The 12299-nt window shown below is 40.1% G+C and overlaps 1 protein-coding gene across 1 annotated transcript; it reads left to right on the forward strand.

Annotated features, from left to right (window-relative positions):
* Positions 1-1467: 1467 nt before the first annotated feature.
* rogdi (rogdi atypical leucine zipper) lies at positions 1468-12299 on the forward strand. Its single transcript, XM_083896814.1, has 11 exons — positions 1468-1566; positions 3947-4018; positions 4991-5073; positions 6887-6941; positions 7044-7124; positions 7238-7333; positions 7434-7532; positions 9245-9358; positions 9454-9503; positions 9630-9756; positions 11405-12299. The coding sequence occupies exons 1-11, from the start codon at positions 1492-1494 to the stop codon at positions 11444-11446; spliced, it is 894 nt and encodes a 297-aa protein (XP_083752940.1). The 5' UTR covers positions 1468-1491; the 3' UTR covers positions 11447-12299.

Below are 12299 nucleotides of genomic sequence, written 5' to 3' on the forward strand. Positions count from 1 at the left end.
TTAATGTCGACAGTAACTCCAATCACAAGACTTCAACTTCTCTTTTGTTTAAGACGCAACAGGAACGGCGTTTTTCTGTCTTGAAGCGGTAGATCGTTCCAGTGTAAATGGTTCATTCAATGGTTTGTGGCTTAAATAATAATAATAAGAGTTATTGTTGCATTGGAACGACAATGATTTAGATCATGTATGAAGAGAGTCTGGTTTGTGTGAACATGGGAAATATCAAGACTTGTTTAACAGGCTGTTAAATAAATCCTCTCCTGATAACTGCATGTTTTTATGACTTTTTATGATCTTTAGTGTTTCAATATTTTAAATACTCTGCATTAATTTGCTGCTTTATTCTGTGTCTCGGTAACGTTGTTAGCTTAGATGCTAAGGAGTTGCTGCTACAGAGTTAACCCGGAGTCCAGGGTTTGGGACAATAAATAATATAAATGTCACTTTTACTGTTAATGAAAATGTCTGAAATGAACTTTGGCCCACAGGAATCTTAACATTATCAAACGTGGCCCTCTTTAAATATAAAAGTTTAAGACGGCCCTGGATTTACCAGAGACAGAGGCGCAGCTTATGAAGAGGCAAAGCAGGCAACTGCTTGGGGCATATTTATATTGTTTTATAATGTGCGTTCTTTACAGTGTAATGTATTTTTTTAACTAAGTTTATATAGTTTTAAAAAGCTATTTACAGTATTTTATTGTTCTTTACATTTATAGTTTCACATACTTTTTAATTACATGTTATTTCATTCATTTCGAAAAAAAAAATAATAATTTTGAACTCATACATTTTTCGTTGGTGTCAGATTATTTATAACATAAAGGTGATGAACACTGGTTGGAAGGAAGGGCCCCCTGGGAATGTTTGCTTAGGGCCCCTACAGACTCTAGAATCGCCTCTGGTGCAGAGACTCAAATCCAGCGCATCTTCAGAGGTGGGCGTGTCCACCGTAATAGTGAACGTGTGACCAGCTCAATGCTGCGTTCAAGGCCGTCGGGTAAAACTAAAAACCACTTCCATTCACTTGTGGTTCGAGTCTGAATTGGCACAGAATACATGTTTTGTCACAGATTTTCTTTCATCAAAAGATTGGAGCGCAAGGCTTGTTTGTCTGCGGCAGAAAGAAGGCACAAAACAGCGCATGTAGCGCATTCAACGCTGTGAATAAAAGAATAAAACACGAAAGCATACATAAAAACATAGATTTATTTATTTATTTTTATTTTGGGATACCTCGTTGCTTTCAATCGCCGTTTGTCACGTTTTTCCATCATACGTATTACACGCTTACTGTGTTGTCAAAGGGCGCTCGCAGAATTTCCCACCGTCCTTGAAGGCAGCACACCCTCCGCTAAGCTAGGCAGCGGTGACTGAGAGAACTGCTTCATCTGCAGAGACTGGGATAAACGTAGCGAAAGCTTGTTGTTGTTGTTGTTCTTGTTGTTGTTGTTTCTCTCCAGGGTCTGCGTCTATAAACTGCGCCAAATGCTAAACCCGCAGAGGTCTCTGTCCGAGCTGCCCAAAATGTCCGCAGCCAGCCAAGTGGAGAGAGCGGTGCTGGTAAGCTGCGCTGCGGTGTCTGTGCGGTGTTTTGTGTCTGCGTGGCTAGCTGCTCCTTAAAAAGAGGACAAAAACAACACAAAACAACACGTTTTGACAAATAAATCGTACGTTTTTTTGCATTTACACAATATGACGCAGTGCCGGTGGTGTTGGCGCACACGGAGCACGCGCGCTATTAACGCAGGTGTGGTAATGAGCTGGCTCGCGCTTATTTACGTCACTCAGTGATGTTGATGAAAGGCCCGCGCGTGTGTTTACATCCTCGTGAGGACCAATGTGGATTATTATGGTCTGTCCTCACGACTCTGCAGGGACTGTTGACGAGGAAATACTTGGTTTTTAGGGGGTAGAATTAGGTTAAAGTGTGTGTGTGTGTGTGTGTGTGTGTGTGTGTGTGTGTGTGTGTGTGTGTGTGTGTGTGTGTGTGTGTGTGTGTGTTCAAACGACCCTGATATCATCAGATAACAAACCTTGTAAAAAAAAAAAAAAAAATCAAATAACTGACTGTTTACTGGAAGTAAAAATCACTCTTTACAAACAACTATCTGTGTTTGCTTTAAAGGCAGGGGCGTGCACAGTAGTTAGAAGGGCAAGGGGCAGACATGTTGTATTTTCTATCCTGCATACTCTCTATATACAGCATTTTCTATACTGAATACTGAATATCATGTCCTGTAAGGACACTGTGTGTAAGGACAGTGTTGTGTAGGGAAAGTCACAACAACGGCCTTTTGTGATTGGAAGGACACGAATATGAAATTAAATTATAAAGTCGTCTGATAAGAGACTGCGTCACTAGAAAGACAATTTTTACATTTATATTTAGCCACAAATGAATGGCAGCTTCCTCATGTTTTTACCTCTTACTCATGTTTTTACCTCATCCTCATGTTTTTTAACCTCTTCCTCATGTTTTTTAACCTCTTCCTCATGTTTTACCTCTTCCTCATGTTTTACCTCTTGTTTTTACCCCTTCCTCGTTTTTTTTTACCTCTTCCTCATGTTTTTTCCTCATGTTTTTTACCTCTTCCTCATGTTTTTTCCTCATGTTTTTTAACCTCTTCCTCATGTTTTTACCTCATCCTCATGTTTTTTTTACCTCTTCCTCACGTTTTACCTCATATTGTACCTCTTGTTTTAACCTATTCCTCACGTTTGTACCTCATGTTTATATCTCATCCTCATTTGTTTTAGCTCCTCCTCACATTTTAACCTCATGTTTTTACCTCTTCCTCATGTCTTTGCCTCTTCCTCATATTTGTCCCTCGTTTTTTACCTCTCCCTCATATTAAACTCATGTTTTTACCTCTTCCTCGTGTTTTTTACCTCTTCCTCACGTTTACCTCATATTTTACCCCATGTCTTTACCTCTTCCTCATGTCTTTACCTCTTCCTCATGTCTTTACCTCTTCCTCATGTTTTTACATCTTCGTCATATTTTTACCTCGTTTTTACCTCTTCCTCATATTTTAACTCGTTTTTACCTCTTCCTCATGTTTTTTTACCTCTTCCTCACATTTACCTCATATTTTACCTCTTCCTAATGTCTTTACCTCTTCCTCATGTCTTTACCTCTTCCTCATATTTTAACTCATGTTTTTACCTCTTCCTCATGTCTTTACCTCTTCCTCATATTTTAACTCATGTTTTTACCTCTTCCTCATGTCTTTACCTCTTCCTCATGTCTTTACCTCTTCCTCGTGTTTTTTTTACCTCTTCCTCATATTTTTACCTCGTTTTTACCTCTTCCTCATATTTTAACTCATGTTTTTTACCTCTTCCTCATGTTTTTTTTACCTCTTCCTCACGTTTACCTCATATTTTACCTCTTCCTAATGTCTTTACCTCTTCCTCATGTGTTTACCTCTTCCTCATGTCTTTGCCTCTTTCTCATATTTTTACCTCGTTTTTACCTCTTCCTCATATTGTTACCTCATGTTTTTACCTCCTCGTGTTTTTTTTACCTCTTCCTCACGTTTTACCTCATGTTTTTACCTCTTCCTCATATTTTTACCTCATGTTTTTTTTACCTCTTCCTCACGCTTTATCTCGTGTTTTTACCTCTTCCTCACATTTTACCTCTAATACCGATACCTGAACGTCTCTCTCTCTCTCTCTCTCTCTAACGTTTGGCACAAATGAAACCACAGCACATGACTGAAAGTGCAGGGTTCACATTACAACCTCATAAAGGACATAAATCTATGAAATAAGCCACATTGACGACCTCTAACCACCCTGTGTCGTGGTGACGCAGCAGCTACATTTAGTGTTTGCATGTTCTCTGTTACTTTGGTTTCCTCACAGGTCACCATTATTTATATAAAACATTTAAAACCTTTGTTTGTGTTGTTGCTTTGCTTTGTCTTTGTATCAGGAAGAGGAGTTCAACTGGCTGCTGAAAGAAGAAGTGCATTCTGTCCTCAAGCAGCTGCAAGATGTGCTGAAGGTAAGTGTTGTTGTATACGATGATGAATCATAGTCATGCTGTGTGTGTGTGTGCATGTGTGTAAATACTGTACAACCACATTTAGAAAAACAGCCAAATACACACATTTACACAACTGAAGCAGCCAATTCAATTCATAATTATGTCTCAAGTCTCCTTTATCAGTGAATGCCCTTGTAGTTTGAGTTCTTCTGCCAACTGTGAGCAAAGGTGGTGTTGATTTGTTTGCCAAAATCTCCCATCATGCAGTAGGGGTTAGAAATGATTTGAACTGAACGGTTGAATCAGGTTTTTAAAGATGTACGTAACAGAGATGATGACCTGATCTAAAGGGGGTTTCATCAACACTGGTCGGGCTTTTACTTCTTGTCTTTTGTGTCATTTGCTGCTTCTTCTTCTAATAATAATAATTAGTGACAGCCTGTGAACCAAGAGCCGTAACGCTGCCTCCACACTTTGGGGAATGACATAATTGTTCAGCCGTCTGTGTTGAAGCTGCATTTTTCATCGTCCACGACTGCGTGTCTTAGTCTTAAGAACACACAAAACCAGTTAAACCTATAGGTAATGAGTGACACAATTTGACTCGTACTGAACCAGGTTGCAACTCTGGATATTCATGAGCTCTGCACAAAAAAATCTGCAATTTCAAGTCAAATATTTAAACTGTAACAGTGACTGTTCGTATCACAATGATCCTCGTCTCGTGTGTTTATCAGAGTCGTGATTTAAGGTTTGGGTGGAGCCCGGCGCTCTCTTCAGTTTGGGATTAGCTGACGTAAACAATACCAAACAAGTGAAATAATGCAATAAAATGACAAATCTTTGCCAGTTCCCTCTTGGGACGCAACACGTTTCTGCTGACAGCTGCTCCATTTAGAGTATTAAAACTCAACAACAACAACATGTCATTACACCAGATGGACGTTTTCGTCCTGGTTTGACTAAATGTGCTGTGCCTTTTGTCCACAGGAGGCCTCCAGACGTTTCTCCATGCCAACTCCAGGCCTGGAGAGTCAGCTCAAACAGGAGAACTTCATCCTGGGCAGCTCAACGTAATCCTTCTTCTTCTTCTTCTTCTACTACGTCTCTAAGTGTTTCACTTCAAAGTGCTGTACAGGTACACAGGGCTGCAGACAGACAGTCCAGTAGACCACGGTGTCTGTTGTGGCTGCAGGGATTAAAAAAGGTATAGAGAAGCCAGATACGAGATCATTACAGACCATGAGCCTGGTCCCTGCAGCAGATCGAGAACCCAGGCTGTTTGACCTTAATGCTATGCTAACATGTTTGACCTTAATGTTATGCTAACATGTTTGACCTTAATTCTATGCTAACATGTTTGACCTTAATGCTATGCTAACATGTGTGACCTTAATACTATGCTAACATGTTTGACCATAATGCTATGCTAACATGTTTGACCTTAATGCTATGCTAACATGTTTGACCTTAATGCTATGCTAACATGTTTGACCATAATGCTATGCTAACATGTTTGACCTTAATGCTATGCTAACATGTTTGACCTTAATGCTATGCTAACATGTTTGACCTTAATGCTATGCTAACATGACCTTAATGCTATGCCAACATGTTTGACCTTAATGCTATGCTAACATGTTTGACCTTAATGCTATGCTAACATGTTTGACCTTAATGCTATGCTAACATGTTTGACCTTCATGCTATGCTAACGTGTTTGACCTTAATGCTATGCTAACGTGTTTGACCTTAATGCTATGCTAACATGTTTGACCTTAATGCTATGCTAACATGTTTGACCTTAATGCTATGCTAACATGTTTGACCTTAATGTTATGCTAACATGTTTGACCTTAATGTTATGCTAACATGTTTGACCATAATGTTATGCTAACTTGTTTGACTTTAATGCTATGCTATGTTTGACCTCCGTCTAGCAACCAAAGGTGCTGTTGTGGCCACTCAGATCTCAGATATGCTGATGGTGAGGGAGGGGGATTTAGAACATTTGAGGTGAAAAGGCTCCCTACAGGGCTGCAACTAAGGATTATTTTAGAATCGAGTAATCTGTTGATTATTTTCTCGATTAAAGTATTCTTTTGTCCATAAAATGTTGAAAAATACTAAACCTGGAAGTCACACTCCGAGATTATAAAACATTGGTATTCAGAGATTAGAAAATGTTGACATTCTGAAATTAGAAAATGTTCACATTCAGAGATTTAAAAAAAAAATCACATTTAGAGATTAGAGAATATTCACATTCAGAGATTAGAAAACGTTCACATTCAGAGATTAGAAAATGTACACATTCAGAGATAAAAAAATATTCACATTCAGAGATTAGAGAATATTTACATTCAGAGATTAGAAAACTTTCACATTCAGAGATTAGAAAACTTTCACATTCAGAGATTAGAAAATGTTCACATTCAGAGATTAGAGAATATTTACATTCAGAGATTAGAAAACTTTCACATTCAGAGATTAGAAAACTTTCACATTCAGAGATTAGAAAACTTTCACATTCAGAGATTAGAAAACTTTCACATTCAGAGATTAGAAAATGTTCACATTCAGAGATTACAAAACTTTCGCCTTTAGAGATTAGAAAATTCTCAAATTCTATAAAAAACTGAAACAGAATTCAGACGTGAGCATAGTCTCTAATCTGTCCTGAGGATGGATTGCATTTCTAATCTCTAATGTCAGACGTCCTTCCTCAAACTGTTGTTCTACAGTAATCTCATGCTGAAACATGTACTTCCTGTTGATTTCCTGTTGATTTCCTGTTGATTTCCTGTTGATTTCCTGTTGATTTCCTGTGGATTTCCTGTGGATTTCCTGTGGATGTTGAAGTCAAACGTGACCTGTGTTTTTCAGCATGGATCAGGTGAAGGGAGTTCTGACTCTTCAGGGAGAGGCTTTGACTCAAGCTGTGAGTTTGACCAGTTCTTCAACAATCGAGCCTCGAGCCTTTGGAGCGTGATTCAAGCTTCTTAATCTGTGTCGGTTGATGCTTTGCTTTTTTTCTCAACAGGACATAAACCTGAAGGTCGCCAAAAGTAGCCAAGTGCTGCATTTTCAGTTCAGAGAGGACAAGCAGTGGAAGCTCCAGCAGGTCAGTGTTGATGCTGCACAATGATCAGGCTTCATATCATTCATTATCTTCATTCATGTGGTCTGAGAAGATACATCCAAACACTGATGCAGAAAATCCTCATCTCACTCCAGATCCAGGACGCCAGGAACCACGTGAACCAGGCTCTGCAGCTGCTCACCAGCCGTGACGAGACCTACCACTTCCAGACGGGGGCTGAGGTCAATAAGGTCAGTCCCAAACCTCAGGGCTGCAGGATCCAGATCCTCACTCTCACACTTTACTGTGTCACTCACACTGACGTTGATGTTCTTGCTGCTGCTGCTGTAGCTCATGGACGCAGTGATGCTCCAGCTGACGCGAGCACGAAACCGCCTCACCACCCCGGCCTCCATGACCCTGCCTGAGCTGGCCACCAGTGGTCTGATGGTAAATGACTTAAAAATCTACATCTCACACACGGAGAAACCAGAGTGTGATGGACGTGTGTGTGTGTGTGTGTGTGTGTGTGTGTGTGTGTGTGTGTGTGTGTGTGTGTGTGTGTGTGTGTGTGTGTGTGTGTGTGTGTGTGTGTGTGTGTGTGTGTGTGTGTGTGTGTGTGTGTGTGTGTGTGTGTGTGTGTGTGTGTGTGTGTGTGTGTGTGTGTGTGTGTGTGTGTGTGTGTGTGTGTGTGTGTGTGTGTGTGCGGTTACTTCAGTGGAACATTTAAAGAGTTACCTTTTCCACTTCCTGTTTACCCTCTTCATGAACATTTGTGAGATTATAAACGTTAGATATTTACAATTGTTTTGTCTGGTGCTGGGCATGCTAACGGCGTTAGCATATGACACGTTTCCATGACGACTGACCAGAAGAAAAATGCTTGTGACGTCATGTTTATGTGCCGTGGCACCAAAGTCTAGGCACCATTTAGCTTTGCACCACAGTTAGCTTTGTTAGCTTCGTTAGCTGTGTTAGCTCCTTTAGCGCCGCTAGCACGCCTACAGTGGAACTGGAGCGATCTGTTTATTAAATGAAAAGAGCATCGCTAACAAATAACCAGCGTACCTGTGTACTGCGTATGTGCGCCTCTGTTTTTACTGTTTAGCATTACTTTGGAGACCTCAGCCTGTGACGACTTCCGGTCCATTGAGCTGTCACTCCAAAACTCAGTAGCCAATCAGCAGGCAGCTTTCTAAGGCCCGCCCACAAACAAAAAGAACAAGTGTATTTTCAGACAATAAAATACAATATTTTTGAATGATTAAATTGATTTTTTTTTTTTGCTTCTTAAAAAGTGTTGTTTGAAAACATTACAGTACCGTTCAAAAGTTTGGGCTCACTTAGAAATGTCCTTATTTTTGAATGAAAAGCACTTTTTTCAATGAATATAACATGAAATAAATCATAAATACACTCTATACATTGTTAAAGGCGCCATATGTAAGAATGTGGCCAAAAACGGTTACTACATTCAAATTCAAAATACAGAGGTCTTTTAGGTTTCATTTTCTGACGTAGAAACCCATGGTTGCTCGGCAGCTGAGACTCTACTGACTACAATGATTGGTAGACGGCGGTAGGTGGCGCCACATGCCAAAACATGATTTCAAAACATAAACATGATTTGCAGTCTGCAAAAGATTTGTTTTAATGCAAATATTTTGTCTGTACTGTTGTTGTTGGTGAGTTCAGTTTGTTATATGAACATTATTCCTGAGTCTCTGTGACATATTAGGAGGATTTTATGGCCAGTTGATTTAGATTTATTACATAATGCACCTTTAATGTGGTAAAGGACTATTCTAGCTGCAAACGTCTGTTTTTTAATGGAATATGTACATAGGTGTATAGAGGCCCATTTCCACTGTTCTAATGGTACATTGTGTTTGCTAATGGCGTTAGAAGACTAAACCCTTGTGCAGTGACGTTAGCACAGCTGGAAACAGTTTTTTTTGGGATAAAAATCATTATTTCTAATCTTGTCAATGTCTTCACTATATTTTCTATTCATTTTGAAACTCTTTTGATGAATAAACGTGTGACTTTTAATGGAAAACGCAACAAAAATTGTATCGGTGACACCACTTTTGAACAATGGTGTATGAAAAATTCATCACGACATATTAATAACACTCTTCCGTGTTCTGCTGTCTTTACAGAAAATGTTCACTCCTCCCATGCCTGGAGACGTGATGGTGAACTTTTACATCAACCTGAGCAAACTGTGTCTGACCGTCTATCAGCTCCATGTGCTGCCTCCAAACACCACCAAGGTCTGAAGAAGAAGCTAACGCTGCACCGTGACGTAACCACACACACACACAGTGTGACGTGACCCATGTCGGCTTTTTCTCTCTCTCTCCAACAGAACTTCAAGCCATCGGGAAGCTCAGTGCTGCACAACCCTGGAGCCATGTTGTAAGACGTCGAAGCTTCTAATGATGGATGTTTGAATGTGACCATAAACACATGGAGATTACAGTGTTACCACATGTAGAAAAGTAAGAGCTGTCATTTCCTGACTTCCTGTCTCTTCTTCCACAGCGAGCTCAACAACAACCGCTTCGAGGTGAGCCACGTTCACAAGGTGGAGTGTGTGGTTCCGTGGCTCAGTGACACTCTGGTGTTCTTCACCATCTCCCTGCAGCTGTGTCAGCAGCTCAAAGACAAGGTGCCAGAAACGACTCCTATTATTCATCCATTAATCGTCGCTTTTTTCATGATGAAAACAAGATTTCTGATTGCAGGGTATCCGCAGGGTCTTAAAAAGTCCAATCATTTGGATTTAAGGCCTTATAATGTCTTAAATTCTCCTAAAAACTCATAAAAGGTCTTAAATCCAATTTGAGAGGTCTTAAAAATCTATTAACGTTACTTTCATTTAAAACATGCATAAACTTCAGTCTCGCTTTGTAATGTTTCTATTTGTGAGGATGCGATAACAACAATAACTACAACACGGAACTAAAGTAGGTCCCCTGTGTTTCCCGGTCAGAATTTATTGAGCACCACCTAGCAAGTGTGCTATGCATACGTGCGACGCGGTGTGTTTTACAGTTTAGCATAGCAGCGGAGAAAACTTAATGAAAGCCCACAGCTAAGCAGAATTGCAAGTTCAATGATTTGTGGCTCCAATTTTCCTTAATTGAAACCTGCAGAGACCCTGTGATTGTTTTAGCTTCTTAAATGTGAATATTTTCTTTGTTTCTTTGCTCCACGTAACAAAGAAATCATTGAAACGAAATCATTTTTATTTGTGGACAAAATGATAACATTTCCTGAAATTTTACGGACCAAACGGTTCATCGAGAAAATAAGCAGATTAGATTTATCGATTACGAAAATAATCGTTAGTTGCAACTGTAATATCCGTGAAGCTTTTAGTGGAGGCTGTGCACACCGCTATCCCCTCATGGCGCTGACATTTAAACACCTTTTACGACATTTTAGGCCACGTTGAGTTGCTCAGGGCTTCCGACGAAAAGAAAATCTACGTGTTTTCCACCAATATCATAAGATTTAATTGCTAATGTTAGCTTAAAAAGTCCAAGTTTCCACTGAGAGACAACTGACCACAAGTTAAGGAGGTCTGAGAAGGTCTGTGTCCTATTCAGGAGAATATTAGTGCTGGGCACGTTAACGCGCTAACCACATCAACGTTAACACGCTTCCATGACGACTGTCCGGAAAAAGACGTGTGTGACGTCATGTTTACGTGACTCCCCGATTTGTTAAAATTAGTCTCTAAAGTAACGCTAAACTTTAAAAACAGAGGCACACATACGCACCACACCACACGGGTACGCTGGTTATTTGTTAGCGCTGCTCTTTTCCTTTAATAAACAGACCGCTCCGGTTCCATTGTAGCCTGCGCGCTAACAGCGCTAAAAGGAGCTAACGCGGCTAACTGGTAAACAGTGCCGCGGCACGTAAGCATGACGTCACGTGCATCTTTATCTTTTTCCGGTCAGTCGTCATGGAAACGCAGCATGCATTAATGTTGACTAGCGCTGTTAACCGCCGTTATCGCGCTTACGTGCCCAGCGATGGTTTTATTATTAACAATTGAGCCAAGGTTTGTCTTACACTCGCACAAATTTTTCAGTCCATAACCAGGATACCTGTGCACGTTTAGCTTAAGTAGCTAATTAACATTTTCTGAAAGCTGTTAGCGTTAGCATTAGCGTACCCAGCACTTTTTCCTGCACTGAAATGAACAGCTGTGTTATTGTCACTTGTTTTCTGCTTTTACCTGATGTTTGCTCGTTAATCTCCACTAATCCAAACTAATCTTCTCTGTCTTCTTCTTTTCTTTGCAGATTTCAGTCTTCTCCAGTTTCTGGAACTACAGACCTTTCTGATCCACCTCCGGTCCACACACACACACACACACACACACACACACACACGTATAAGGGACATCATTTTTAGTTGTTGTTGTTTTGTTGTCGTCATTGAATCGTTCAGTTCAAACGCGAAGGAGCCAATCAAACCTCACCAGATAACAATATTTGCCAGTCGCGTCGACCTCGACTTGAAGTAAACGACTGTGACCGTCGTCGTCGTGGATTTTATCATTAATTCAACTCTGTTTGGTTAACATTCGTGCTACTTAATACTAAGTATTTATCCTACAGTTGTGGTTCTGAGCTGCCTTCTGAGGAACAATCATGTGTACTGTGTACTCGGGGTTAGAGGAGACTGAAAAGAGCTCTCAGTGGGAGTTTGAACGTGTTTTCTCCAACATCTAATATAAACTCCTAAATATATATATCCTAATTTAAGTTTTTAAAGATACTCACGTTGAACAATCTGTTTGAATTAGTCTTTTAAAAATCGTGGCGACCGCAGTTGCTGGTTCACGTCCTGGTTCGTTTCTGTGTCTCTGTTGAGTTTGTGTTTTCTCCTCCAGTTGATCTCAAAACATGCGGATTAACTGGTGAACTGGACGCTCTAAACCAGGGCTCTCAACCTCAAATGACCTGGGGGCCACTGAGTGTCTCATTTGGTCAGTAGGGAGGTGGGAAAAAAAGTCCCAAAAGACACCAAAATAATACAATTTATGATGATATTTCACATCATTTCAAAATAAAAGCGTTTATTTTGATATGGAACAATAGACGGTTCACAATATAAACATTTATGATGCAAAATGAATCTATAAGAAAAACAAAACATACAGAAATAAGTCATTATAACTTGATTAAGTGGCGG

The sequence above is a fragment of the Microchirus variegatus genome, assembly GCF_963457635.1.
Source record: "Microchirus variegatus genome assembly, chromosome: 10".
NCBI classification, from domain to species: Eukaryota; Metazoa; Chordata; class Actinopteri; order Pleuronectiformes; family Soleidae; genus Microchirus; species Microchirus variegatus.